We start from the raw sequence: 27,074 nt of genomic DNA, 5'->3' as shown, positions 1-27,074 counted from the left end.
CCTAAGGTCTAACGCGATTAATATCAAAGGTTAATAGTTATTTCTTCTATATGTTCATTAATGTGTGTAAGGGCAGGGGATATGGAGACTTAGCAACAAACATTGGCTCAACAAATGAAAAACCCTTCACCAATACAATTTCTAATCAGCCCATTATACTTATACTAATAGTTTTCTAACTTTTCTAAGGAACCTGTTTTTAGAAGGTTTAAAGCATCTCGTGCCTCTCACGGTTGGGAGGCTGTGAGCAATCACATGTGGCCGGACAAGCCTGTCAGGCAGGCTAGAGAACCTTCAGAGGAGTTTGTAGGTTAAAACACTCTTATCACGCCCAGGAATTATTATTAACTGGAGCTCTAAGTTAACTCCTTTTCCGAAGGAGGTGGTGGGGGACAGCCCCCTGTAAAGTCAGAGGTGTAGGTGAGAGCACAAAGTAGTAAAGTAGGCAGGCTCTGGTTAATGGGGGTAGATGCTCGAGGATTTCCAGGGGGACTCCTGAGGCTCAATCCCGCCTTTGCGTATGTCGAGCCTCCTTCCTCATGACCTTTGCCATGGGCGGAGTACCTCACTCTGGCCCCCAACATGTTAGAATTCCTTTTTGAAAAGTAAAGCCTTGCCAGTTTTGAAGAAAAAGCCAGTTTATGTAGCAGGCTTGGACTGTACTTTTTTCTGTTGTATTTTGAGGCAGGTGGAATCAGAGTTGAGTTTGGCAGCCTTTCCTTAAAGAGCCAGAGAGTGAGTGTTCAGGCTCCCAGGGCCGAGCTGTCTTAGTTACAGCTGCAGAACTCTGCCTTTGTCATGAGGATGGCCCTAGGCAGCATGTGCACACATCGGTGGGGCTGCTTTCCAGTGAGACGGTATTTACCAGGACACCCGGATTTGGCCCGTATTTTGAATGTAGTTTGCCAATCCCTCAATTAGAGTAGCATTTCAGAATTTGCCAGGACAAAACTGCTGAGACTTGTGAGAGGTTATTTTGAGCCAAGTTGAAGAAAACTTGACAGAAAGTCAGTGTAAGCTCCGTTGGTGTGATTGAACAGCTGAGAGTTTCAATGCCCGGAAGTCAGAGATTTGTGGGGCAATTCCAGTTGTGGCATCGCTTTCAGGGAGATGGGGCAGATTTTTTCCAGCGGCACCTCCTCTCCTCTCCACTCCTCTGCACAGAAGGAGAGCAGAAGCTGGGGGCTGAGGGCTGGGTAAAGCCTGGGGGTGTTGGGAGCCGTGACCTCCATGGTGTGAGGTGACCAGGGCCTCGCCCACACCCCCAGAGGGCAGCCCCCTGCCGTAGAGCAGGCCCTCAACTCGGATGCGTGGGCACCACTGCCTCCTCAGGCCTGACCGGATCGCGTCCTCCTTACCTCATCTGCTGGCCCTGCCGTTTGGCGAGAGCACTTCACAGAACTCCCCACGTGTCATTTCCCGTCAGCTCCAGCTGGGGAGGCAGCCTAAGGGTAGCGTGGCCCCTGCCTCTTCAGCACAGGGGGCAGAGCCTGGGGCCAGAGGGAAGCCCCACATCTGATTCCTGGTCCCTGGGACCCTGCGTCCAGAACGGGGCCCTCACCCCACCAGGAGCATCCTTTCTGTACTCACGGGGTTCCCTCTGCAGGAGTCCCTGAATGGCTATCCCGTGACCGTAATACCTCTTACCTGGGGCCTAGAGAGTCCTGCTGATGCAGGGAGCTGAGCTCTGAACTCAGGTTCACGTTTTCTCCTCTTAAGGATCCAGTGTAAGCAGTCTGGGTAACCTTAGAGATGTCAAGGAGATAAGAGTAGAGATACTGCAATGCAGTAAGGATTATTCACGCAAGACTAAGCTTTCACCCCAGAAGTCACTCGCTGCTTGGCCTCTATAGAGGGCTGGCCCTCTGAGCAAGACCTTTTCATCAATTACTGGGAGATTCTGGTAATGAAAGAATTTTAAACTTACTAATTCTTATGTTTTCTTTAAGAAATATACCAGACGCTAGGCTAGGTCCTGGGGCTGCAGTGTTGAAAACTATAGATAAGGTTCCTCATCTCAGATACTCAGTAGTCAGAAGAAACTGATTCTGTGCAGCTGATTAATTCTAATGCACTAATCCTTTTTCTCCCTCCCTCCCTTTCTTTCGTTTTTTAAAAATTAAGTTTATTTTTATCAAAGTATAATTGATTGACAGTATTATGTTAGTTTCAGACGTACAGCACAGTGATTCAGTTATATACATACACACTTATATATGTGTGTGTGTCTTTTCAGATTCGTCACTCATAAGTTATTACAAAATATTGAGTATAGTTCCCTGTGCTATATGGTAGGTCCTTGTTGATTATCTATTTTATATATAGTAGTATGTATATCGGAGAAGGCAATGGCACCCCACTCCAGCACACTTGCCTGGAAAATCCCATGGACGGAGGAGCCTGGTAGGCTGCAGTCCATGGGGTCGCTAAGAGTCGGACACGACTGAGCGACTTCACTTTCACTTTTCACTTTCATGCATTGGAGAAAGAAATGGCAACCCACTCCAGTGTTCTTGCCTGGAGAATCCCAGGGACTGGGGAGCCTGGTGGGCTGCCGTCTATGGGGTCACACAGAGTCGGACATGACTGAAGTGACTTAGCATAGCATAGCATAGTATGTATATCTTAATCCCTAATTCCTAACTTATTCCTGCCCCTCTCCCTTTGGTAACCATGAGTATTTTCTATTTCTGTGAGTCTCTTTCTGTTTTGTAAATAAGTTCATTTGTATCCTTTTTTTTAGATTCCACATATAACTGATACCATGTGATACTTGTATTTTTCTCTCTCTGGCTTCAGTTCATATGATAATCTCTAGGTCTATCCATGTTGCTCTAAATGGCATTTTTCATTCTTTTTTATGGCTGAGTAATATTCCATTAGATACACACACACACACACACACACACACACACACACACATGTATTGTATATATATGTACCAAATCTTTGTCCATTCACCCGTCGATGGACATTTAGGTTGCTGCCGTGTCTTGACTGCTGTAAATATTGGGTTGCATGGCCAGGGATGAAACCTGTGTCCCTTGCATTGAAAGGCAGATTACCATTGGAACCACCAGAGAAGTCCCTCGTAGTTTTGATTTGCGTTTTTCTAGTAATGAGCATCGCTGAGCATCTTTTCACGTGTTTGTTAGCCATCTGTGTATCTTCTCTGGAGCAGTGTCTGTTTATATCTCCTGCCTGGTTTTTGATTGGGCTGTTTGATTTTTGATTTGAGCTGTGTAGTCTGTTTGTATATTTTGGGGATTAATCCTTTGTTGGTTGCATTGTTTACAAATTTTTTCTCCCATTCTGTAGGTTGTCTTTACATTTTGTTTATGGTTTCCTTTGCTTTGCAAAAGCTTTTAAGTTTAATTAGGCCACATTTGTTCATTTTTGTTTTTATTTCTATTACTCTAGGAGATGGATCCAATAAGATACTGCTATAATTTATGTCAAAGAGTGTCCTGCATATATTTTCCTCTAGGAGTTATAGTGTCCAGTCTTACTTTTAAGTCTCTGATTCATTTTGAGTTTATTTTTGTGTGTGGTCTTAGGGAACATTTTAATTTAATTTTTTTACCTGTAGCTGTCCAGTTTTTCAAGCACCACTTATTGAAGAGACCATCTTTTCTCCATTGTGTATTTTTGCCTCCATCGTAGATTAATTGACTATAGGTCCATGGGGTTATTTTGGGGCTTTCAATCCTGTCCTGTTGATTTATGTGTTTGTTTTTATGCCAGTACCCTACTCTTGATGACTGTAACTTTGTAGTATAGTCTGAAATCGTGAGTCTGATTTCTCCAGCTATACTTTACTTCCTGAAGATTGTTGGCTCTTCAGGGTCTTTTGTGTTTCCATACAAATTAAAACATTGTTTTGTTCTGGTTCTGTGAAAAATGCCTTTGATAATTTGATAGGGATTGCACTGAATCTGTAGATTGCATTGGTTAGTATAGTCATTTTGACAATACTGATTTTTCCAACCCAAGAACGTGGTATATTTTTATCTTTGATTTCTTTCATCAGCATCTCATAGTTTTCTGAGTACAAGTCTTCTGTCTCCTCAGGTAGGTTTCAGTCAGTTCAGTCACTCAGTCGTGTACAACTCTTTGCGACCCATGAGTCGCAGCACGCCAGGCCTCCCTGTCCATCACCGACTCCCGGAGTTCACTCAGACTCAGGTCCATCGAGTCAGTGACGCCATCCAGCCATCTCATCCTCTGTCGTCCCCTGTAGGTTTATTCCTCGGTATTTTATTCTTTTTGATGTGATTGTGACTGTGGCTGTTCCCTTTCTCTCTGACCTTTGATGGTTAGTGTATAGGGACGCAGCAGACTTCTTGTACTGATTTTGTATCTACTACCTGACTTAACTCACTGATGAACTCTGGAAGTTCTCTGGTGGCATCTTTAGGGTTTTCTATGAGAAGGCATTGGCACCCCACTCCAGTACTCTCGCCTGGAAAATCCCATGGATGGAGGAGCCTGGTGGGCTGCAGTCCATGGGGTCGCGAAGAGTCGGACATGACTGAGCGACTTCACTTTCCCTTTTCACTTTCCTGCATTGGAGAAGGAAATGGCAACCCACTCCAGTGTTCTTGCCTGGAGAATCCCAGGGACGGGGGAGCCTGGTGGGCTGCTGTCTATGGGGTCGCACAGAGTCGGACACGACTGAAGCGACTGAGCAGCAGCAGCAGCAGCAGCATGTATAGTGTAATGTCATCTGCAAACAGCAACAGTCTGTCTTCTTTTCCAATACGGACCAGCCCCGCCTCTCCCTTTCCCCCTCTGACTGCAGTGACTGGGCCTTCCAGAAGTATGTTGGATAAAAGTGGCAAGAGTGGACCTCTTAGTATTGTTACCAGTTTTAGAGGAAATGCTTTCATTTCACTGTTGAGTATGATGTTAGTTGTGGGTTTGTCGTATGTGACCTTTATTATGTTGAGGTGGGTTCCCTGTAAGCCCACTTTCTGGAGACTTTTTATCATAAATGGATGGTTAATTTTACCAAAAGCTTTTTCTGCATTTATTGAAATAGTCCTATGGTTTTTATTCTCCAGTTTGTTCATGTGGTATGTCACACTGATTGATTAATGGATATTAAAACATTGATCAGGGGGTTTTTGCAGAAATTGATGCTTGTAGCCAGTGATTTGTTATGTAAGTGAATATTGAAACACGGTGGTCAATAACATTTGGGTAACAGAAGACGTATTACTACGCCTCTTGTCAATGATGTGTTAAAAAATTCTTGCATCCTTGGGATAAATCCCACTTGGTCGTGGTGTGTGATTCTTTTAATGTATTGTTGGATTCAGTTTGCTAGTATTATGTTGAGAATTTTTGCATCTATTTTCATCAGGGATGCTGGCCTGTAATTTTCTTCTTTTTGTGGTATTTGTGTCTAGTTTTGAAATCAGGGTGATGGTGGCCTTATAGAATGAGTTTGGAAGTATTCCTTCCTTTGCAATTATTTTGGAATAGTTTCAGAAGGATTGATGTTAACTCTTCTCTAAGTATTTGATAGAATTCGCCCGTGAAGCCATCTGGTCCTGGAGTTTTATTTGTTGGGACTTTTTAAATCACAGTTTCAATTTCAGTACTTGTAATTGATTTGTTCATATTTTCTCTCTCTTCCTGGTTCACTTTTGGGGAATTATATCTTTCTAAGAATTTTTCCATTTCTTCCGGGTTGTCCATTTTATTAGCATATAGTTTTTTGTAGTAGTCTCTTATGGTCCTTTGTCTTTTCTGTGATGTCAGTAGTAACTTATTTTACATTTCTAATTTTATTGATTTAGGTCCTCTCCCTTTTTTTCTTGATGAGTCTTGCTAAAGGTTTATCAATTTTGTTTATCTTTTCAGGAAATCAGCTTTTAGTTTTATTGATTGTTGTATTTTCTTTGTCTCTATTTCATTTCTGCACCAATCTTCATGACTTCTTTCTTTCTACTAACTTTGGGTTTTGTTTGACTTCTTTCTCTAGTTGCTGTAGATGTAAGGTTAGATTATTTGTGAGTTTTCTGATTCCTCGGGTAAGCTTGTATTGCTATAAACTTATCTCTTAGAACTGCTTTCGCTGCATCCCATAGGTTTTGGATGGCTGTGTTTTCATTTGCATTTGTTCTTAGGTATTTTTTAATCTCCTCTTTGACATCTTCAGTGACTCATTGGTTGTTTAGTAGCTTATTGTTTAGTCTCCACGTGTTTATGTTTTTTGCAGTTTTTTTGCTTGTAATTGATTTCTAATCTCATAATGTTGTGGTTGGAAAAATTACTTGATATGATTTCAGTTCTCTTACGTTTACTGAGGCTTGCTCTGTGGCCTCGCATGTGAGCTGTCCCGGAGAGTGTTCCATGTACATTTGAATCTTGCTACTTTCAGATGGAATGCTCTATAAATACCACTTACGTCCATCTGATCTAATGTGGCATTTAAGGGCTGTGTTCTTTTATTCTGTCTGGATGATCTGTTCATTGATGTAACTATTATGGCGTTACTGTCAATTCTCACTTGTTGTTAACATTTGCCTTATATATGGAGGTGCTTCCTGTGCTGGGCACACATGTTTACAATTGTTACATCTTCTTCTTGGATTGGTTCTTTGATCATTTTGTCCTTCAAAGTGGACAGCTTTGATCAAAGATCAGAGTGTCCTTCTTTATCTCTTCTAACAGTCTTTATTTTAAAGTCCATTTTGTCTGATACGAGTATTGCTACTCCAGCTTTCTTTTGATTTCCATTTGCACAGAATCTCTCTTTCCATCCCTTCACTTTCAGTCTGTGTGTGTCACTAGATCTGAATCAGGTCTCTTGTAGACAGCATATATATGGGTCTTGTTTTTGTATCCATTCAGCCAGTCTGTGTCTTTTGGTTGAAGCATTTAATTCATTTACATATAAGAGGATTATCATTTATATATGTTCTTACAGTCAGTCTTCTACATGTGAATGAGTTGCGTTCTGGGAGTGCGTTCATAAGTCCAATTTGTAAGTCCAACAGAGTTAACCTAGGCATCCAGCTTTTATAGATAACTTTTACAGAGATGTGAACTCACGTGATTGGACATGTGAATGCGTGTTGCATGTTTGAAAGTTAACACCTTGAAGGTTCGTATGTGGGGGACTTACTTTATTGCCATTTTGTTCATTGTTTTTGATCTGTTTTTGTAGATATTTTTTTCTTCCTTTGCTGCTCTTTTGTTCTTCTGTGATATGATGACTATCTTTAATGTTGTGTTTGGATTCCTTTTTCTTATAGATTTTTCAGTTGCAGTTGTCGGGGTTTGATATAGCAGTCTGTATGTGTATGTATATGATGGTTTTAAGTTGCTGGTCTCTTATTACAAATGCATTTCAAATGCCATGTACGTGTACTCGCCTCTCCTCGTGATGACTGGTTTTGAGGCCCTGTTCGTGTGTAGGCTTTCCCTCCCTTTACTATACGTTTGTCTTTACCAGTGAGCCTTCCCGTTCCTTCACTTTCTTGTTTTCAGTTGTAGCCTTTGCTTTTCCGCTTAGAGAAGTTCCTTTAGTATTTGTTGTAAAGCCAGTCTGGTGGTGCTGAATTCTTTTAGCTTTTGCTTATCTGTAGAGCTTTTGATTTCTCTGTCAGATCTAAAGGAGAGCCTTGCTGGGTGTTCACGGTCATAGGTTTTCCCTGTCGTCACTTTAAATGTTGTGTATCATGCCACGCTCTTCTGGCCTGCAGAGGTTTTGTTTTGCTTTTGTTGTGCTTTGACACCAAGTTGGAGGCTACTGGAGGGCTTCCTTGATGGCTCAGACGGTAAAGAATCTGCCTGCAATGCAGGAGACCTAGGTTCAATCCCTGGGTCTGGAACGTCTCCTGGAGAAGGAAATGGCAACCCCCTCCAGTATTCTTGCGAATTCCATGAACAGAGGAACCTGACCAGCTGCAGTCCATGAGGTCCCAGAGTCAGACACGACTTAGTCCTGGAAGAGATGATGGTGGCTTAGAGCAGGGTGGTGGGGAGTGGGGTGGGGTTGATGGGATTCACAGGTGGGTGGGGGTGTACACAGAGAAGAGGGCGGGAGAGCCAGAGACTTCTAGCTTTGGGGTTTGGATAATCGGGGAAGATGATGAAGGTAGCACATACTTGTTAAAACAGAAGAACAAGTTTGGAGGAAGGAATAAAGGGCTCTGTTTGGGGATAACCTGGGGTGGGAGGTGGAAGGTGGATGGAGTTACAGGTGAGATGAGATCAGCCATGAGCTTTGTCAGCTCACGTCATCCATTGAATCCACATGGAGATTATGCTGTTTTTACTGGTTTTGTATGTGCTTGAAGTTTTCCATAGTGAAAAAGAGAGAAACGTTGAGAGATAAAAGCGTTCTGTGTCAGATTATGTTGTTTGAAATGGAAACTGAAGTCTGCAGTTGAATGTGTGAGATTGGAGTTTGCGGCTGGAGATGAACAGTGTAAGCCTCGTGGAGAGGTGGGGGGTGGGCTTGCGGGACTCCGCCTGGGATGCGCCCACATCCAGCGGTCAAGCGGAAGAGGACGGGCCAGTGGAGGAAATGGGGCGGGAGGGTGATGAGCAGGTGTGGGTGAAGCCGGCGAGAAGAGCGCTTCCTGGAGGGCGCGGCAGCCACGTGGATTCTGAGTGGCCAGCGCTGGGCGTCCTGCGGTGGTGGTGGGCGGCCGGAGTGGCCACCTTCCATGCATTGCTGAGTGTGAATGCCTGCCAGGCTGTGGAGGGGAGTCGAGTGGGAAATAAGAAAGTGGAGCCAGGACCATAGACCACGCTTCAGTTTTTTATGTGGATGGGAGCAGGGACATGGGTAACAGCTCGATGAAGGGAGAAGCTTGTTTTGTGTATTGTGTTTTGAAAAGCAGCAGAGCACAGTAGTCACGTGCCTGGATTCAGATCTCAGCTTTGCCGCTCAGCGGCTCTAGGACCTCAGTCTTCTCACGTGCAAAGTGGGGATGTCAGTGATACTCACTCCTTAGGGCTGTTGTGACCGTCGAGTCAGTTACTGTGCACGCAGTGCCTGGTAAACTCTGTGTGTGGGCCCTGGCGGTCTCCTCCTGTGCGCATGTGTTGTCATGGAGACGAGGGAGGAGAGGGTGCTGCCTGAGAGAGGGGAGGCTTGAGGGGCAGAGAGCAGACTCGGTCTGGGTGGGCGGCCGAGTCTTTAGGAGGAGCAGGCGAGTGCGCACTCACACCAGGCCGCGGTGCTGGTGGCTCAGCCACTGCAGGGGTTGTGCAGGTGGCAGAGGGTGCGCTCTTTGCGCGCCAGTGATTGACTTCATAAAACCCGCCTCTTGTCATCAGATTCCTACTCATCAGGTTGCTCCGGCCTCAGCTGAAATCATGTCTCTGGGCCTTGGTGTCCTTGTGTGTAAGCACTATCCTTGACAGCGACTAAGTGTTCCTTCAGCCCTGAAGTGCTCTGTGCCCCGGCTGTGTTTTTGTTTCAGGTTGTCTCCAGTCCTAGCTTGGTCTCAGTTTTTAAGCCAGCAAAAGAATGGATGGGCGTGGATGGGGGAAGGCAGCCGGGCTTCCCAGAGAAAGGCCCGTTTCCTGCAGAGACTTCTGTAGCAGCAGGAACCTCAAAACACCATCCACAGAACCTTTCAGTCAGTAGGATGGCATTTCCTTGTAGGTGCTGACTCCGTCAAAGCATGAAAAGCGTGTGCTACTGGGAGCGGGCAGATGTATTGTGATTTTGTTGAACAGCAAAAGGGCTGTTTTATGGGAACTTCATTTCCTGCCATGTGTTTTAACTTAGGACGTGGCTGGTTGAGGTTTCAGTTGCAGAATCTTCTGATTCATTGAGTATAAGAACAAGTACACATGTTAAAACATACAGTTCCTCCATCATGTTTTCCCTTTTCACTAAAAGTAGAGAAAGAGTAGCATATAACCAGAGCCATGACTACAGATCTTAATATCATGAAATCGTTTTCAGAATAAAAATGATGTGGCCTTCAAGAAGATTTTGCTAGTGTTTTTCACTCTACCTCGCCAGGAATCTGTATATAGTGAACAGTATTTGTATTAAGAAAATAAAACGTTAAGAGGGAGACATGTCTTTAAAAATCGGGGATTGTGCAAGGCAGTTTGCATTTTTGCCCAGATTATTTAGACTAATCGCCACAGGAATGTTGCCTTCTTTGGTAATATAAGTAGGCAAAAAGCATCTGGGAACGTTTTCGTGAAGGCTATCCAAATGAAAAGTGGACCTTTCCAATAGGAGGTGTAACTTCTTTCCCTTCTTCACTGAATTCTTTATTTGGACTTTGGCAGACGGTTGCTGCTGGTATTTTACATGGTCTAGCGTCTGCTGACGGAGCAAGCTTGTGTTTCAGCTCAGGTTCTCTGTGCCCTCCCCCCCGCCCCATGACTGTGAATGTCACTTCCCTGCCACCAGGTGACTCTTTGGGCTGTGTTTAAAGCTTGCACTTACCTAGATTTTAATGAATCTGACAGAAGCCCACTGTTACAGGTGAAATAATCGAGCTCTTGCTGTGTTTTCACGAATTATTATACTGAAAGAAAATAATGAAAACAAATGTTTCTTTTTAGTAAACCTAAAAAAAATATCGAGAGTAGTAATGTAATGGAGAGTCCTCTGATGATCGTTGCTATTTGTCTTTGTAATAAGATGTTTAGAGCGTGTGGCAAACGAAGAGTCCTATCCCACTGAAAAAATCCCGTCTTCCCTGCCCTCTTCTGTGTTTTGAATATGAACTAGGCCAGGCTTTCTTTAATGGTCTCCCACCTCCTTTTTTCCTTTCTGTTTTGACCATAAAAAGCTCCTGAATTTCTACTAACCTTTGTTTTAGAAACCAATTTTAGGTCACTTTGAGTTAGAGTTTTGATCCATTCTGCAGATATTTACTGACTCTCAACTATGCATTTAGCTCTGTGCTTAAGGTGGGGAGTTGATCTAGATGTCGGTTCTGTCTCCTACCTGCAGGAGGCTTTTGGTTTGTGTGTGGAAAAGATATGTTCATGAATATTTCTATTTACATAAAACGTGCTAAGTAGGATAGACAGGCGGAAACAACAGAAATTCAAGCGAGAAGAGTGGGATTCCTGGCTCAGGGTGGTGGTGGGTGAGCCAGGGGAGGAGGCGTGAGGGGAGCACACGGAGCTGGCTCCGGCATGAGGGACGAGCCAGGCTGTGTGTGCCGTGCCCAGTGTGGGTTTGACATGCTAAGTCCTCGGTGGGCCCAGAACGGAAGCCCCAGCGCAGGACGTGGCTGCTTTGGCAGGGCCCCTGAGTGAGGCACAGCCTTCTCCACCTTGGCCTCGGGCTCCAGAAGGGTTGTGGAAGGAAGGAGCGTGGTGGGTTCAGTCGTGCGTGTCAGTGCCTTTGCCTTCGGGACAGAGCTCTCAGGCGGTCAAGGGCCAGGCAGACCTGGGTGTGACTCTGGGCTCACCCATGCCCGAGTGATCGTGAGCACATCACCCAACCTTCCTGTTTGCTCTTCTGCAGAATGGAGGGTAATAGTCCTGTCTCTTGGGGGGGAATATGGTTAGCTGTATTAGCTGCATGAATTAATGTACATTAAACATCTACCTCAGAACCTGGAGTGCACCTGAACTAAATGCCCCTCAGATGTTGGCTGTCGTCACAGAGAGTGTAGCTGTGAGCTGGCAGTTGGCAGAAAAGGAATGCCGCTTTGGGGTGAAGGGACAGTAGCTTTGGGAGCGCTTGAGGGCCTTGACCCCGAGGTGGAGAGCGAGCAGGGGTGAGGCTCCTGGTGAGGAGTGGGGGGAGGAGCAGAGAAGGGGGGGGCCAGGTCAGGGAGGCAGGGGGGACGGGGGGGAGTTCCGTGTCCCATGTCCCAGGCAAGGGGGAGGCCTCGGGATGTGCAGAGGAAGTCGTAAGTGTCCGATTCAGAGAGATCAGGGAGGCTGAGAACTGAGGCGGGGCGTTGAGTTTGGTTGTCGGAGAAGATGCCCCCTAGCCCTGGGGGAAGTCACAGGAGGCAGCAGCCCGGTGACCATGGGCACCGAGAACGTCACGGGGGCAGGGAAGGTTTTGTTGGATAGAAGATTATCAGTAGATTCTGGGGTTAAAGGCTGGATTTCCAAAATAAAGACAGTATGGCTTTTAAGTTGGTTCTAGCAAAATAACGTGGAAACTGTGGTTCCAAGGCCACCGTGCTTGCTGCCCATGAGAACCGCCCCCTGGGGTTGGGTGCTCAGTCTGGAGGCCCTGGGTGGTGGCAGTGATGATGTGACCTGTGCAGTGGTGCACGGATCGAGTGTAAGATTGCGTTGTGATAGCAGATTCGTACTGGTGGGCTCGTCACCATTAGTGTAGTGAGCTGCAGTAAATGCTTGCTGAGCAGTTACTCGGGGCAGCAGTGTTACTCACACAGGCTTTGCATGAACGCTGTTCCTGTCACCGAGCTGAGAGGCTGGGCTCACACACGCGCCCGGGCTCACACGGCTGGCCCGTGGTGGAGCCAGGCTACGGCAGCTGCACTGTGGCTGTGGGACCCTGGCTGCAAACAGCCATCCTCTGCTGCTTCCTCTTGTTGGCTGAGCTGCTGAGGACGGGCTGCTAGCATCGGGCATCATGTCTGATGAGTTGGGGGGTCTGGGGGCAGGCTGGATGTGGGGGAAGGCTGGTGGGAGCTGAGTGAGGCAGCCTTTCAGCAAGGTGGGTGGGGCCGGGGTCACAGGTGCAGGCAGAGGCTCCGCAGGGCAGAGCCGACCCGACGTGCTCTCAGGGACAGGAGAGAGGGCTGGTGAGAACGCCAAGAAAGGTCCTCAGTGGCGGGGCTTTACGGGAGCACGAGAGAGCCAGCACGTTTTCAGAGGTGCTTTGCGGTCAGGGAGACCACCAGCATCTGGAGCTTTCCTGTGGAATTTTAGGAGTTGTCTCCCACTGCTCATTTGACTGGACTTGGTCCTACTGGAGAAAAGGGGCTGGATGAGCTCACATTCGTTGGAAGGACTGATGTTGAAGCTGAAACTCCAATACTTTGGCCACCTGATGTGAAGAACCGACTCATTGGAAAAGACCCTGATGCTGGGAAAGGTTGAAGACGGGAGAAGGGGACGACAGGATGAGATGGTTGGATGGCGCCACTGACTCGATGGACATGAGTTTGGGTGAACTCCAGGAGTTGGTGATGGACAGGGAGGCCTGGTGTGCTGCGGTCCATGAGGTCGCAAAGAGTCGGACACGACAGAGCGACTGAACTGAAACTCTCATTAGGAGGAGAGGCCCCCTGACCTTGACCAAGCCCCGGGGCCCCCCCTGGTGGAGTGGAACAGGTAACACAGGCAGAAAGTCTGTATTTGGACGCCGGCTTCTGGTGGGATTTGCTGCCAGAAGTGGAGCCCAAAGCAGTAGGAGGCGGGGAGCCTTACTGTCTTCTCTCTCCTGTTGTGAAGAAGTCCCAGCTCTGGGAGGAGGAGAGACCCAAAGGCGGAAGAAACAGGTGTTGGAAGTAGAACCATGTGGAGCTTGAGGAATGTGGGGCATGGATGACACTGGACTGAAGAGGGCCTGACTCAGGCCTTTTTAGAGTTTTCTGAAGATCAGACACGTCATTTAAAACAGTGCTTCTCCAGCGACCTGTAGCAAAAGGCTGTTTTCATTGCTGTTTGAAGGTTGTGAACCGTTTATATCTTGTAAAATACAATAAAAATGAACTGGAAAAGATAAATGCAGAAAACAAAGACACAGGGAGTGCACATCCAATTCGTTGTCTGTTGTTAGAGTCAACAGAGACACAGTTTCCTGTTCGGAATTGCTCAACACAAAGTCTCTAAGTGTTTGCTTTTCATTTCTGAAGTCAGCGTGACTTGGACTTAGGCAGGCTCAGGACAAACACAGGCTTGCGGCTGACCGTGGCGCTCGGTAGTGTGCTTGCTCCGGAGCAGTCAGGCTGCAGGCAGGGCCTCACGGGGCTGGCGGGGGGACCGCTCTTTTCAGAGCCCCCAGCCTGGTGCTGGTGCACGCTGCACACTCGGCAAACATGCACTTGTTAAACAGTCCCCGTAAGAGACAGTTTTTATACGCAGAATAAAATTCAGTGAGTATGATAGCAAGTCTCCCAAAATAATTGAAAGTTGTTCATCTGGTGGTAGGCAGAATTCTGAAGCAAAATATGCTTTACCTTGTTTTGCAGTTTTTGAAAACCACATCTTTGTAGAGTAAAAAAAAAAAAAAAATGCAGTTACTAGAAAGCGAGTTTGTTTCTGAGTTGAGTGCCCCTAACCTCAGCCAGCATCATCTTTTGGTTCCAGGTCGTTTCGGCAGCCAAGGTGTGTGGAGTGGCTAGCGAGTCCCCATCGGTGAAGAGGCTCCGCCTGCTTGTCGCCGATAAAGACTTTTCTTTTAAGGCCGGCCAGTGGTAAGTGGCTCTTCTGTTTCCTCAGCATGTGTGGTCCAGGTGATGTCAGACACCAGAGCTGCTTTTTCCTTCTTGGAAGGACTTCTGTGACTGCTATTTCTCCCCGGGAAGAGGAATTCTAGGGTGTCTCCCTTCAGCCTGAGCCTCTTCTGGCATGGAGAACCTGATTCCTTTCCTAGCCTCAGGGCCCACCTTGGTTCTGAGCCCGGGAGCCTCTCAGCCATAGATGAACGTTGCTGCCTTGAGTTTTCCAGAGGGAGACAGAGCGGCTAGTCGTAGTCCGGACCCGACAGATCTGACAGTTGATTCTGTTCTGCAGGCCTGGCTGCCGATAGAATGCACTGCAGTCGTCTCCTTTGCTTCACTCATGTGTTGCTGGGGGTGGATACATTTCTAAAAAATCAGCCTTTATGTCAAATGCTAGTAAACGCAGAAGTCTGAAACTGGTTATGGCAACCAGTCTTGTCACCGAGGTGCCCACCCTCTCGCCTGAGTTCTGCAACCTTCACGCCTTGTCTGGGTTGAGTTGAAATAGCTTTTGCTGAATTTGTTAGCAGGACGCTCCCCCCCGATCGGACCCAGCCCGCATCACGCTCATGGCCGAGGGCTGGTCAGTATGCTGACACGGGAGCAGCCCAGCTGTCCCAGTGTTCCCGCGAAGGGCCTCACTGAGCAGCTGTGGAAGTTGGATAGTAAAGACCACAACCCGTATTTGCTTAGGAAAGGTGTGTTTGGGTGTCTGTTTCCTTTATTTAAATCCAGCTTTCATTTCTAAATGAGTTTCTGGCATGTCAATCTTGGTCGTCTTTCTTAGGAGCCACTTGACTAATTTTGGCAGTCCATCTGGAAATGTGGTTTTGTTAGGAGGAGGATGTGTGATAATAGCAAGAGTTAGCAGGCTTGTGTTAATAGTTTGCTTTGAATTTAGAACCAGAAAACAAGATGCTGATTGCAATAATTTGCGCTTGTGAAGCAATTTACTGCAATCTTTGCACATGTTCAGTGATACATATTAAGTGCATTTGGGCTGTTTCGAGGGGGGGTTGGCAACGTTTTTACCCTTCAAAACTGGTTTAGCGGTTATTGCGTTGAACAGTGCGGACTTCGAGTATAAGGATCTGTCTTTGCACGTTTCCCTTCTGGGGAGGCGTTTGTGCCCTGTGCACGCCGTTATCTGTGTGCCTTCCGCTTGGAATGGTGCCGACTCTGACCCCGGTGTCCCCATGACAGAGCCTGTGCCTTGGTTATCCTGCTGCTCCCGCGGTGTGCGTGCTAGCATGGTAGGAAAACGTCATCATTTCCTAGCGATATGCACAGAAATAGGGTCTCCCCGTGAGCCTCAGCGGAAGACTCCTCAGCATGGTGCCGCGTATGCCGTGTCACTGAATGGCTCTGGTAGCCCCGTCCAGGCGGGCGCTGATTCAGTGCATGGCAGACAGAGGGCGGCGTGGGGTGGGGGTCAGCTCCAGCTGGTCCGTGTTTCCCTGCCAGGCGAGTCAGTCCCTCGTCCCTGGCATCTGGACCGTCTTCTTGAGAAGGCTGCTGCCTTAACACCGCCTCTCCGCGTGGCTCTGGACACTGTGAGCCCTGTGGCCGTGTGACTTGGTGGTTACCAAGGTGGTGGGCACTGCTCCGTTGGCACTGTCGCTGGGGTGGCTTGCTCGCAGGCTCTCTTAAATGGTTGGCTCACCCGTCACCCCACGTGGCACTTGAGGGGAAAGAGGAGGGGGCTGCCGTGTGCTTACGGGGTTGGAGTGGTCGGAGGGAGAGCTGCTGGAGCCAGGGGGAGGGCGCCCGCTGGGCCGTGACCCCTCGTCCCTGGACTCTGGACTGGTGGCCCCCGCCAATGCCTGCCACACTCCAAGAGGAGGCGCAGAGCCGCCTCTGAGCGTGCAAGTGCATGCTCTGCGGCCTTGGGCCCTGACCCTCGGGTGGACACTCCCAGCCTAGACCAGGCATGGTCCTCCGGGGCTGTTGGCTGCTGGGGTTCCTGTACTGGGAGACAGCTCTCAGATCTCACACCATCCCATCCAGAGAGAAAGGGAGAACTCCTTCAGACCCATTTCCCGCACGAGCAGGATTGAACCTTCTGGGTTTCTCCCACCAGGAGCTCACAGCTTAGCACGCAGCTCCCTGGGGAGTCCTGCTCTGGATGCTTGGAGCTCCCGCGACTGAGGGGGAGGATGGAGCTGGACGCGGCCCCAACAGTCTCCCCCTGCCCATGAGTGCCCGGGGCTGCCAGGTTCAGTGTACCCGGGGTGTCGGTGCTGTGGGCGGGTCCATCCCAGGGGCTGGGTCTCGCTCCCAGTCTGCCACTCTGCCTTCCCACCTGCCGCTCTGCCTTCCCACCTGCTGGCTCTGCAAGGTGGGCGGCTTCCTTTTTGCTCTGGGCTTCGGTTTCCATGTCCTTGAAGAGGAAAGAGTAACACTTCGGTGTTGTAGGATATGTCAGGCATTTGGCACAGTGCCTGATGTTTACTTTATGCGTTTGTTTTGGGTGTCTGTTGTAGCCAGTGCTTTGCTCAGGCCGTCAGAGAGCATCTGTGCTGGTGAGGTCCTCTGTGAGGAGTGTCTTTGAGGTCCCGGGGACAGTCTGAGCTCCTCGCCAGCCTCCCGTGCACCGAGGCTGCTGTGGGAAGAGCAGCCGGCCTGCTAGGAGTGGGCAGGCACACGCCTCTGGTGCCCGCTGCACGCCCGGGCTGTGGGCAGAACACACCAGGGAGCAGGCGACGCGTTTCTGAGTGGGGCAGGCTGTGTCTCTGACTTCATATGTGATAACAGGATTTCATGCTTGAAAGTGCTCGGGGTAATGAGGTGAGAGGAGCCAGGTTAGAGAGCTAGGACTCTCCCCCGCCTGCAGCGGGGCAGCTGCACTGCAGACGTAAGCACTGCAGCACCGCAGCCCCGACTCAGGCCCACGTGGAGGCGGTGCCGCATTCCTGGGAGTCTCCCTGCAGATGGTGTCCTCCTCCACGGCCTGTCTGATGAGCGCTGTCTTTCAGGACTCCTCTGTGAAGTCCTTCCTGATTCTTCCATCTCTGGTGGAATTAACTTCTTTTTCCTCCCCTCCCCTCCCCTCTGCATGTCCCACCCACCCCCAAGCAGATTTTTTTAAAAAATAAAATGCGGTAGCTGTCTTAGTATTTCCCTGATAAAATCAGGATCACATGTTAGAGCTACGCAGGAGTCTGCGCTAAAGCATGAGAGCTTCCAGACGCATCTCAAGTGACGCCGCCTTCTCTCTCCCAAGTGGATTCTTTCACGCTAATGCTCAGTCGCGTCTGACTCTCTGTGACCCTCTGAACTGTGGCATACCAGGCTCCCCTGTCCATGGCATTCTCCGGGCAAGAATACTGGAGTGGGTTGCCGTTTCCTCCTCTAGGGGATCTCCCTGACCCAGGGATTGGGTCAGACCCAAGGGGTCTTCTGTGTCCCCTCTATTTCAGGCAGATTCTTTACCTGCTGAGCCATCAGGTTAATCTTCCTCCCATTAGGGAGGTTTGTGAGGGTGGGAGCCAAGACAGACTTGCATTTTTACTGCCAGCACCAGCCTCCGTGCCTGTGCATGGTCGGCAGACAGAGGCTGTCTGTCGTGTGTGCTGAGTCGGGCAGCTTAGAGTGGGGATCTCGGGGAAGCGCGTTTGCTCGGCTGTGGCCCGTGTGCCTGCTGTGTGCTGGGCCCTGTGGCGGGACAGGGCTGCCGGTGTCACCCTAGATGTGGACATGCGTGCTTCGCTGCAGAACCAGGCCCTTTCTCTCTGCTCTTCATGTACTCGCTGCAAAGGACGGCATTTTTAACAGGGGTGTGTGCGTGAGTGTGTGTGTGTGTCTAAAACTTACTTTTTCTTGGAAAGATATTTTACTAACTATGTATTGTGCATATTTTCTTAGGCCTATTCAGATGAGGTTCTTCTGTAGCATTTCATGAAGGAGTCCTTTTTCCTAAAGGTGGAGGGTTTCCAGAGTTACTAGAGAAGAGGGATTCCCCTTCAGTTACTGGAGAAAAAGGTCTCTATCAACGTCAAGCAGCAGAGGGTGCTATCGTTCAGGAAATAAAGCAGCAAAAATAGCTCAGAGATTAATTTTTTTTTAAACACAGACGCTATGGAAATGCCATTCACCTCTTCTCTGAAAGCATATAGCAACGGTATTAGTAAGTGTTAACTATAGTCTTTTAAAATTTGTATCTTGTCTGAAATGGAAGGGAAATCATTCATGGGAAAGAAGGAAGTAAATACGGGCAGAAATAACCTGGGGACCTTTTCTGGAGCCCTTCCTGCCCAGAACTTGTTTTCTAAGACTGAAAAATGACCAGGGACCTAAGGCCAGAGTTGAGAAGAGAACAGCCTCTAAGGCCATAGATCAGATCAGGGGAGGACATTGGGGATGATTGTCGCCTTTTTTAATTATACTGTCTGTCCTTCTTCGATGGCTGAGGAACAGCTCTATGGATAGATGAGTCTCCTGGACATGGGGATGGGAATTTTCTGTGGTCTCGGTTTGTAGTAAATTTCTCTTGCCTTGGTATGTGACTAGATTTATTGCATTTTCTAGAACTCTCACCCCAAAAAAGTTTGTGGCGTGCAGTTATTGATGGCTTGAAACTCACAAGAGTTCTCCACTCTAGGAGCGTGCTTAGGAGCGAAGAAGGCGACATGAGACTGTCAGGATTTAGGAGGCTGCGTCAGCCTATTCAGTGTAGGTGGTCAAATGCCAGCAAGAGAGTTTTTGTTGATTTCTTTTTCACATTCAGGAAACTTTTTATCAAGATAAACGTATCATAAAATTCACCCATTCAAAGGGTACAGTTCAGTGATTTCTAGTATATTCACAGAATTGAATTCACAGTATATTCTAGAATTGTACGGTGATCAGCCAGTCAACTTTCAGAATATTCTCATCATCCCAGAAAGAAACTCTGCCCTGAATATCATTCACTTCCCATCCTCACCCTTAGGCACCCACTGTTCTAGTTCCTGTCTTTTATGGATTTTCCTATTCTGGACATTTTGTGTCAATGGAATTATGTAGTATGTGGTCTTTTTTTGTGACTAGTTTCCTTCACTTCTTTCAGTTCTTTGACTTCCCTGGTGGCCCAGATGGTAAAGCCTCTGTCTACAATGCGGGAGACCCGGATTCAGTTCGTGGGTCAGGAAGATCTCCTGGAGAAGGAAATGGCAACCCACTCCAGTACTCTTGCCTGGAAAATGCCATGGACAGAGGAGCCTGGCAGGCTACAGTCCATGGGGTACAAGAGTCGGACACGACTGAGCAATGTCACTTCTTTCACTTAACGCAGTTCCGCTGCTCATCTGAGTGTGGCATGTTTCAGTACTTCATTCCATCCTGTGAATGTACCGCCTTTGTTTACGTATTCATCAATTGGTGAACATTTAGCTTGTTTTGGAACTTTCAGGCTGTTATCAGTAATGCTGCTATGAACATTCGTGTGCATATTTTTAAGTGGATATATATTTTCTTTTTTCTTTAGTATATACCTCAGAGTAGAATTGCTGGTCACATCTTAACATTTTCAGGCACTGCCAAATTGTTCTTTAAAGTAGCAAGGCCATGTTACATTCCCATCAGCAATGTACAAAGGTTCCAGTTTCTCCAGATCCTGACACTTGCCATTGTCTTTTTGATCAGCCATCTGTCCAGGTGAGTGTGACATTCATTAATGGCTCATTGTGATTTTGATTTGCATTTCCCTAATGACATATGACTAGACGGACCTTTGTTGGCAAAGTAATGTCTCTGCTTTTCAATATGCTATCTAGGTTGATCATAACTTTCCTTCCAAGGAGTAAGCGTCTTTTAATTTCATGGCTGCAGTCACCATCTGCAGTGATTTTGGAGCCCCAAAAAATAAAGTCTGACACTGTTTCCAGTGGTCATGTATGGATGTGAGAGTTGGACTGTGAAGAAGGCTGAGCGCGAAGGATTGATGCTTTTGAACTGTGGTGTTGGACAAGACTCTTGAGAATCTCTTGGACTGCAAGGAAGTCCAACCAGTCCATTCTGAAGGACATCAGCCCTGGGATTTCTTTGGAAGGAATGATGCTGAAGCTGAAACTCCAGTACTTTGGCCACCTCATGCGAAGAGTTGACTCATTGGAAAAGACTCTGATGCTGGGAGGGATTGGGGTCAGGAGGAGAAGGGGACGACAGAGGATGAGGTGGCTGGATGGCATCACTGACTCGATGGACGTGAGTCTGGGTGAACTCCGGGAGTTGGTGATAGACAGGGAGGCCTGGCGTGCTGCAATTCATGGAGTCGCAAAGAGTCGGACACAATTGAGCGACTGAACTGAACTGAACTGAATGACAAATGAGGTTGAGCATTTTTTCGTGTACTTATTATCCATTTATGTATCATCTTTGGAGAAATGTTTGTACGAATCCTTTGCCCACTTGTGAAATGTGATTTTACTTATTTATTCATTTGTCTGTGCTGGGTCTTTGTTGCTGTGTGGACTTCTCTCTAGTTTTGGGGAGCAGGAGCTCCCAGGTGTGGTGCGTGCATTTCTCATTGCTGGGGCTTCTCTTGCTGTGGAGCGCAGGCTCCAGGGTGTGTGGGCTCAGGAGCTGTGGCTCCCAGGCCCTAGAGCACAGGCCCAGAGTTGTGACACGCAGGCTTAGTTGCTCCTTGGCCTGTGGGGTCTTCCCAGACCAGGTCCTTTTCCACAGAGCCACCAGGGAAGCCCCCTTTACCCATGTTTTGAATTTTCTTTTTATTACTATATTCTGTATACAAATTACTGGTTAGATACATGATTCAAAAATATTTTCTCCCATTCCAAGGGTCATCTTTTAACTGTCTGGATGGTGTGTACGACACATAAGTGTGTGGCATAAAATTTTTCATCTTACGCAGTCTAGTTTCTCCAGTTTTTCTGTGACCTTTGTGTTTTAGTGTCATTTCTAAGTAGCTGGCCGTGAAGACTTACTCCTGTGTAAGTCTGAGTTTGTAACTTTACTGTTTATATTTAGGTCTGTGATCTAACCAGAGTTAATGTTTGTATATGGTACGAGGTCGGGGTCCACCCTTATTCTTTTCCAGTTACTATTCACTTGTCCTAGCACTTTTTTCTTTAATTGAAGTATAGTTGGTTTTCAGTGTTGTATTAGTTTCTGGTGTACAGCAAAGTGATTCAGTCATATGCGTGTGTGTGTTTATTCTTTTTCAGAGTCTGTTTCCTTTATAGATCATTCTAAAACCATCACCACTTACTGAAAAGACTCTTCTTTTGCATTAAATTGTGCTGGTAGTCTTGTTGAAAATCAGTTGACCGTAAAACGAAGTTTATGTTTTGATTCTCAGCCTTTTGCCATTGACACCTGCCTGTCCCAACACCAGTACCACAGTGTCATCATTACTGTGATTTAAAGCAATTTTGAAATCAGAAGGTGTGGATCCTCCAAATTTATTCTTCTTTTTAAAGATTATTCTGATGATTCTAGGCTCCTTGAATTTCATATCAGTTTTATGATCAACTTATCAAAGAGACCAGCTAGGGTTTGATAAGTATTGTAGTAAATCTGTAGATCAATTTGGGAACTATTGCCATCTTAATATTAAGTCTTCCAGTCCATGAATATAAGAAGCCTTTCTGTTTATTTAGATCTTCTTTCTGTTTATTTAGATCTCTTTGATTTTTTTTCAGTAATGTAGTTTTTAGTGTATAAGTCTTACACTTCTTTTGTGAAGTTTATTCCCAATTATTTTATTACTTTATTATAAATAGGACTTTTTCTTAATTTCACATTTAGATTGTTCATTGCTACTGGGTAGAAATACAGTTGGTTTTTATTATTAATTTTATATTCTGCAACTTTATTTGAAGTTGTTTATTAGTTCTCCTGTATTTATAGTAAATTCATTAGGATTTTCTATATATAATGTTATGTCATCTGCAACTTCTTTCTCTTCAATCTGGATGCCTCTTATTTCATTTTCTTGCTTAATTGCCTTGGCTAGAATGTCTGGTACAGAGTTGAGTAGAATTGGTCAGAGCAGACATCTTTGCCTTGTTTCTCTTCTCAGGTGGGGAATTTTCAGCCTTTCAGGGAAGAAATGGAGTGGCCATCATGGTCAACAAAAGAGTACAACAAAATGCAGTACTTGGATGCAATCTCAAAAACGACAGAGTGATCTCTGTTCGTTTCCAAGGCAAACCTTTCAATATCACAGTAACCCAAGTCTATGCTCCAACCAGTAATGCTGAAGAAGCTGAAGTTGAATGGTTCTATGAAGACCTGCAAGACCTTTTAGAACTAACACCCAAAAAAGATGTCCTTTTCATTATAGGGGACTGGAATGCAAAAGTAGGAAGTCAAGAAACACCTGGAGTAACAGGTAAATTTGGCTTTGGAATACAGAATGAAGCAGGGCAAAGACTGATAGAGTTTAGCGAAGAAAATGCACTGGTCATAAGAAACACCCTCTTCCAACAACACAAGAGAAGACTCTGTACATGGACATCACCAGATGGTCAACACCAAAATCAGATTGATTATATTCTTTGCAGCCAAAGATGGAGAAGCTCTATACAGTCAGCAAAAACAAGACCAGGAGCTGACTGTGGCTCAGACCATGAACTCCTTATTGCCAAATTCAGACTGAAATTGAAGAAAGTAGGGAAAACCACTAGACCATTCAGGTATGACCTAAATCAAATCCCTTATGATTATACAGTGGAAGTGAGAAATAGATTTAAGGGCCTAGATCTGATAGATAGAGTGCCTGATGAACTATGGAAGGAGGTTCATGACATTGTACAGGAGACAGGGATCAAGACCATTCCTATGGAAAAGAAATGCAAAAAAGCAAAATGGCTGTCTGGGGAGGCCTTACAAATAGCTGTGAAAAGAAGAGAAGCAAAAAGCAAAGGAGAAAAGGAAAGATATAAATATCTGAATGCAGAGTTCCAAAGAATAGCAAGAAGAGATAAGAAAGCCTTCCTCAGCGATCAATGCAAAGAAATAGAGGAAAACAACAGAATGGGAAAGACTAGGGATCTCTTCAAGAAAATCAGAGATACCAAAGGAACATTTCATGCAAAGATGGGCTCGATAAAGGACAGAAATGGTATGGACCTAACAGAAGCAGAAGATATTAAGAAGAGGTGGCAGGAATACACAGAAGAACTGTGCAAAAAAGATCTTCATGACCCAGATAATCACGATAGTGTGATCACTGACCTAGAGCCAGACATCCTGGAATGTGAAGTCAAGTGGGCCTTAGAAAGCATCACTACGAACAAAGCTAGTGGAGGTGATGGAATTCCAGTTGAGCTATTCCAAATCCTGAAAGATGATGCTGTGAAAGTGCTACACTCAATATGCCAGCAAATTTGGAAAACTGAGCAGTGGCCACAGGACTGGAAAAGGTCAGTTTTCATTCCAATCCCAAAGAAAGGCAATGCCAAAGAATGCTCAAACTACCACACAATTGCACTCATCTCACATGCTAGTAAAGTAATGCTCAAAATTCTCCAAGCCATTCAGCAATATGTGAACCGTGAACTTCCTGATGTTCAGGCTGATTTTAGAAAAGGCAAAGGAGCCAGAGATCAAATTGCCAACATCCGCTGGATCATCGAAAAAGCAAGAGAGTTCCAGAAAAACATCTATTTCTGCTTTATTGACTATGCCAAAGCCTTTGACTGTGTGGATCACAATAAACGGTGGAAAATTCTGAAAGAGATGGGAATACCAGACCACCTGATCTGCCTCTTGAGAAATTTGTATGCAGGTCAGGAAGCAACAGCTAGAACTGGACATGGAACAACAGACTGGTTCCAAATAGGAAAAGGAGTTCGTCAAGGCTGTATATTGTCACCCTGTTTATTTAACATATGCCGTCTATGGGGTCACATAGAGTCAGACACAACTTAAGTGACTTAGCGGCTTAGCAGCAGCAGAGTACATCATGAGAAATGCTGGACTGGAAGAAACACAAGCTGGAATCAAGATTGCCGGGAGAAATATCAATAACCTCAGATATGCAGGTGACACCACCCTTATGGCAGAAAGTGAAGAGGAACTAAAAAGCCTCTTGATGAAAGTAGAGAGTGAAAGAGTTGGCTTAAAGCTCAACATTCAGAAAACTAAGATCATGGCATCCGGTCCCACCACTTCATGGGGAATGGATAGGGAAACAGTGGAAACAGTGTCAGATTTTGTTTTTTCTGGGCTCCAAAATCACTGCAGATGGTGACTGCAGCCGTGAAATTAAAAGACGCTTACTCCTTGGAAGGCAAGTTATGATCAACCTAGACAGCATATTCAAAAGCAGAGACATTACTTTGCCAACAAAGGTTCGTCTAGTCAAGGCTATGGTTTTTCCTGTGGTCATGTATGGATGTGAGAGTTGGACTGTGAAGAAGGCTGAGCGCTGAAGAATTGATGCTTTTGAACTGTGGTGTTGGAGAAGACTCTTGAGAGTCCCTTGGACTGCAAGGAGATCCAACCAGTCCATTCTGAAGGACATCAGCCCTGGAATTTCTTTGGAAGGAATGATGTTAAAGCTGAAACTCCAGTACTTTGGCCATCTCATGTGAAGAGTTGACTCATTGGAAAAGACTCTGATGCTGGGAGGGATTGGGGGCAGGAGGAGAAGGGGATGACAGAGGATGAGATGGCTGGATGGCATCACTGACTCGATGGACGTGAGTCTCAGTGACCTCCTGGAGGTGGTGATGGACAGGGAGGCCTGGCGTGCTGTGGTTCATGGGGTCGCAAGGAGTCGGACACGACTGAGCGACTGATCTGATCTGATCTGATGATTAGATATTTTGTAGTTGTCTTTATCAGGCTGAGGAAATTACCATTTATTCCTGGTTTGTTGAGTATATTTATTATGTAAGGGTGTTGGATTTTGTCAGATGCCATTTTTGCATCTGTTGAGATGATCACATGGATTTTGTCCTTTATTGTGTTAAGTGGTTTAATTCATTGATGATTTTCATATGTTGAATCAATATTCCTGAGAATTTTGCATCTGTATTCATAAGGGATGTTGATCTGTAGTTTAGTGGTATCTTTGTCTGGCTTTAGTATTAGAATAATACTGACATGGTAGAGTGAAGTGGAAAGTGTTTTTTTCTGTTTTGGGGGGAAGTATGTGTGAAAGATAAGCATTAATTCTTCTTCAGATGTTTCTTCAGCTTCTTCAGAGTTAACCTCTGCTGCCGTCTGGACTTACCCTTGTGGGAAATTTTTAAATTATACTAATTCAGTCCATTTATTATGGATCTGTTCAGATTTTCTGATTCTTCTAGAGTCCAGTTTGGTAGTTCGTGTTTTTCTAGGAATGCATCCATTTCATCTGAGTTAGCCAGTTTTGTGTCTTACAGTTATTCATAGAATTCCTTTATAATTTAAAAAAAATTTTTTTTTGGTGAAGTTGGTGATAATGTCCCATCTTTCATTCTTGATTTTAGTAATTATATTTTTTCTCCTTTTTTCTTAGTCATTCTAGCCAAAAGTTTGTATTTACCTTGCACTTTAAAAATTGCATTAACAGTAGTCAATTTATTTGCCTTTCCTTTTAGGGTTGACTTTTTTATCCCAGGAGTCTCTGTGGTTGGTGGGTTCTCAATATGCTCCAGCCCTAGGCTGCTGGAACAGGAGAGAATGATAGAACTGGCAGTGAAATTTGCAAACCACCCTCCTGCTCTCTGGATCCACAATCAGGTGAGCAAACCTCTGTTTAAACTTGGAGACCTGGGCTCTCTGTCTCTCACAAAATTCAGCTCACTTAATCCATGTAAGGAACCTAGGCTTGGGTGCACAGGGCACACGCCCACAGAGAGCTGCCTTCCGTCCAGAATTCAGATCCCAGAAGGGGTATAGGAGCAGCATGTTTGTTTATTTTTTACTTTTTGGCTGTGCCACGTGGCTTGTGGGGTCCTAGCTCCCCAACCAGGGACAGAACCTGCACCGCACGCAGTGGAAGGTGGGGTCTTAAACCGGGGCCACCAAGGAGGTCCCCAGGAAGCAGAATCATTCTGACGCACTAAGGGTGATGCAAGGGTGCCCTGGGGCCGGGAGATCCCTTCTGGGTCAGCAGACAGTACTCAGGTGAATCCTACTACAGAATTAAGGCATTTTACTTTATACGTGAGTTTTTGAAAATTGGCTCTCTGGGTGTCTTGTCAGTGGTAATTCTATTAATAAGATTATTTCATCCTCACTATCCTAAATGAAGGGAACTAAGCTACTGTTCTCTCATTATGTGGGGGGGAAACAGTCTCTGATCACATACTTTTCCTGCCCAGACCTGAGCACTGCTAAACCCGTGGGGCGGTTGCCTCTCTATTTCAGTCTCTGGAAAGCTCTTCACTCTTGAGTCTGAGACGGAGTCCACATTTGCCGCTAATGACTCATGGTTCACTGTGGGACTCAGCACAGCCCTATGCTGCTCCTCACTAGCTACTAGAATTCTGATAACAAAGAGTGAGCTCAGAAAAGATTTGTCTTCTTGATTTCTGATCCTTGTCTTTTTTTTTTTTTTTACTGCCATCCCCTTCATTACTAGACTGTGCCTTCTTTACTTACCAACAATCTCCATCCCATCCCAGGCACTTTCTTCTCCTCTTTACCAGAAAGGAGAATGGGTGCGTGCCTGCTTAGTCCTTAAATCTTGTCTGACTCTGTGCGACTCTATGGACTGTAGCCCACCCACCAGGCTCCCCGTCCATGGGATTTTCTAGGCAA

At 46.2% G+C, this 27,074-nt stretch overlaps 1 protein-coding gene across 2 annotated transcripts in view; it reads left to right on the top strand.

The window, feature by feature from the left end:
* The window catches only part of OXNAD1 (oxidoreductase NAD binding domain containing 1), a 51,905-nt gene that overhangs the window by 12,286 nt on the left and 12,545 nt on the right, over positions 1-27,074 (top strand). For both annotated transcript variants that reach the window (XM_070377115.1, XM_070377117.1), the window contains 2 exons: positions 14,245-14,351; positions 25,910-26,051. In XM_070377115.1, the coding sequence (XP_070233216.1) occupies positions 14,245-14,351; positions 25,910-26,051 (249 nt within the window). The remainder of the gene's footprint in view (positions 1-14,244; positions 14,352-25,909; positions 26,052-27,074) is intronic.

The sequence above is a fragment of the Bos mutus genome, chromosome 1, assembly GCF_027580195.1.
Source record: "Bos mutus isolate GX-2022 chromosome 1, NWIPB_WYAK_1.1, whole genome shotgun sequence".
NCBI classification, from domain to species: domain Eukaryota; kingdom Metazoa; phylum Chordata; class Mammalia; order Artiodactyla; family Bovidae; genus Bos; species Bos mutus.
Note: the sequence above shows the minus strand (reverse complement) of the source record. Positions and strands in the feature narration are given on the sequence as shown.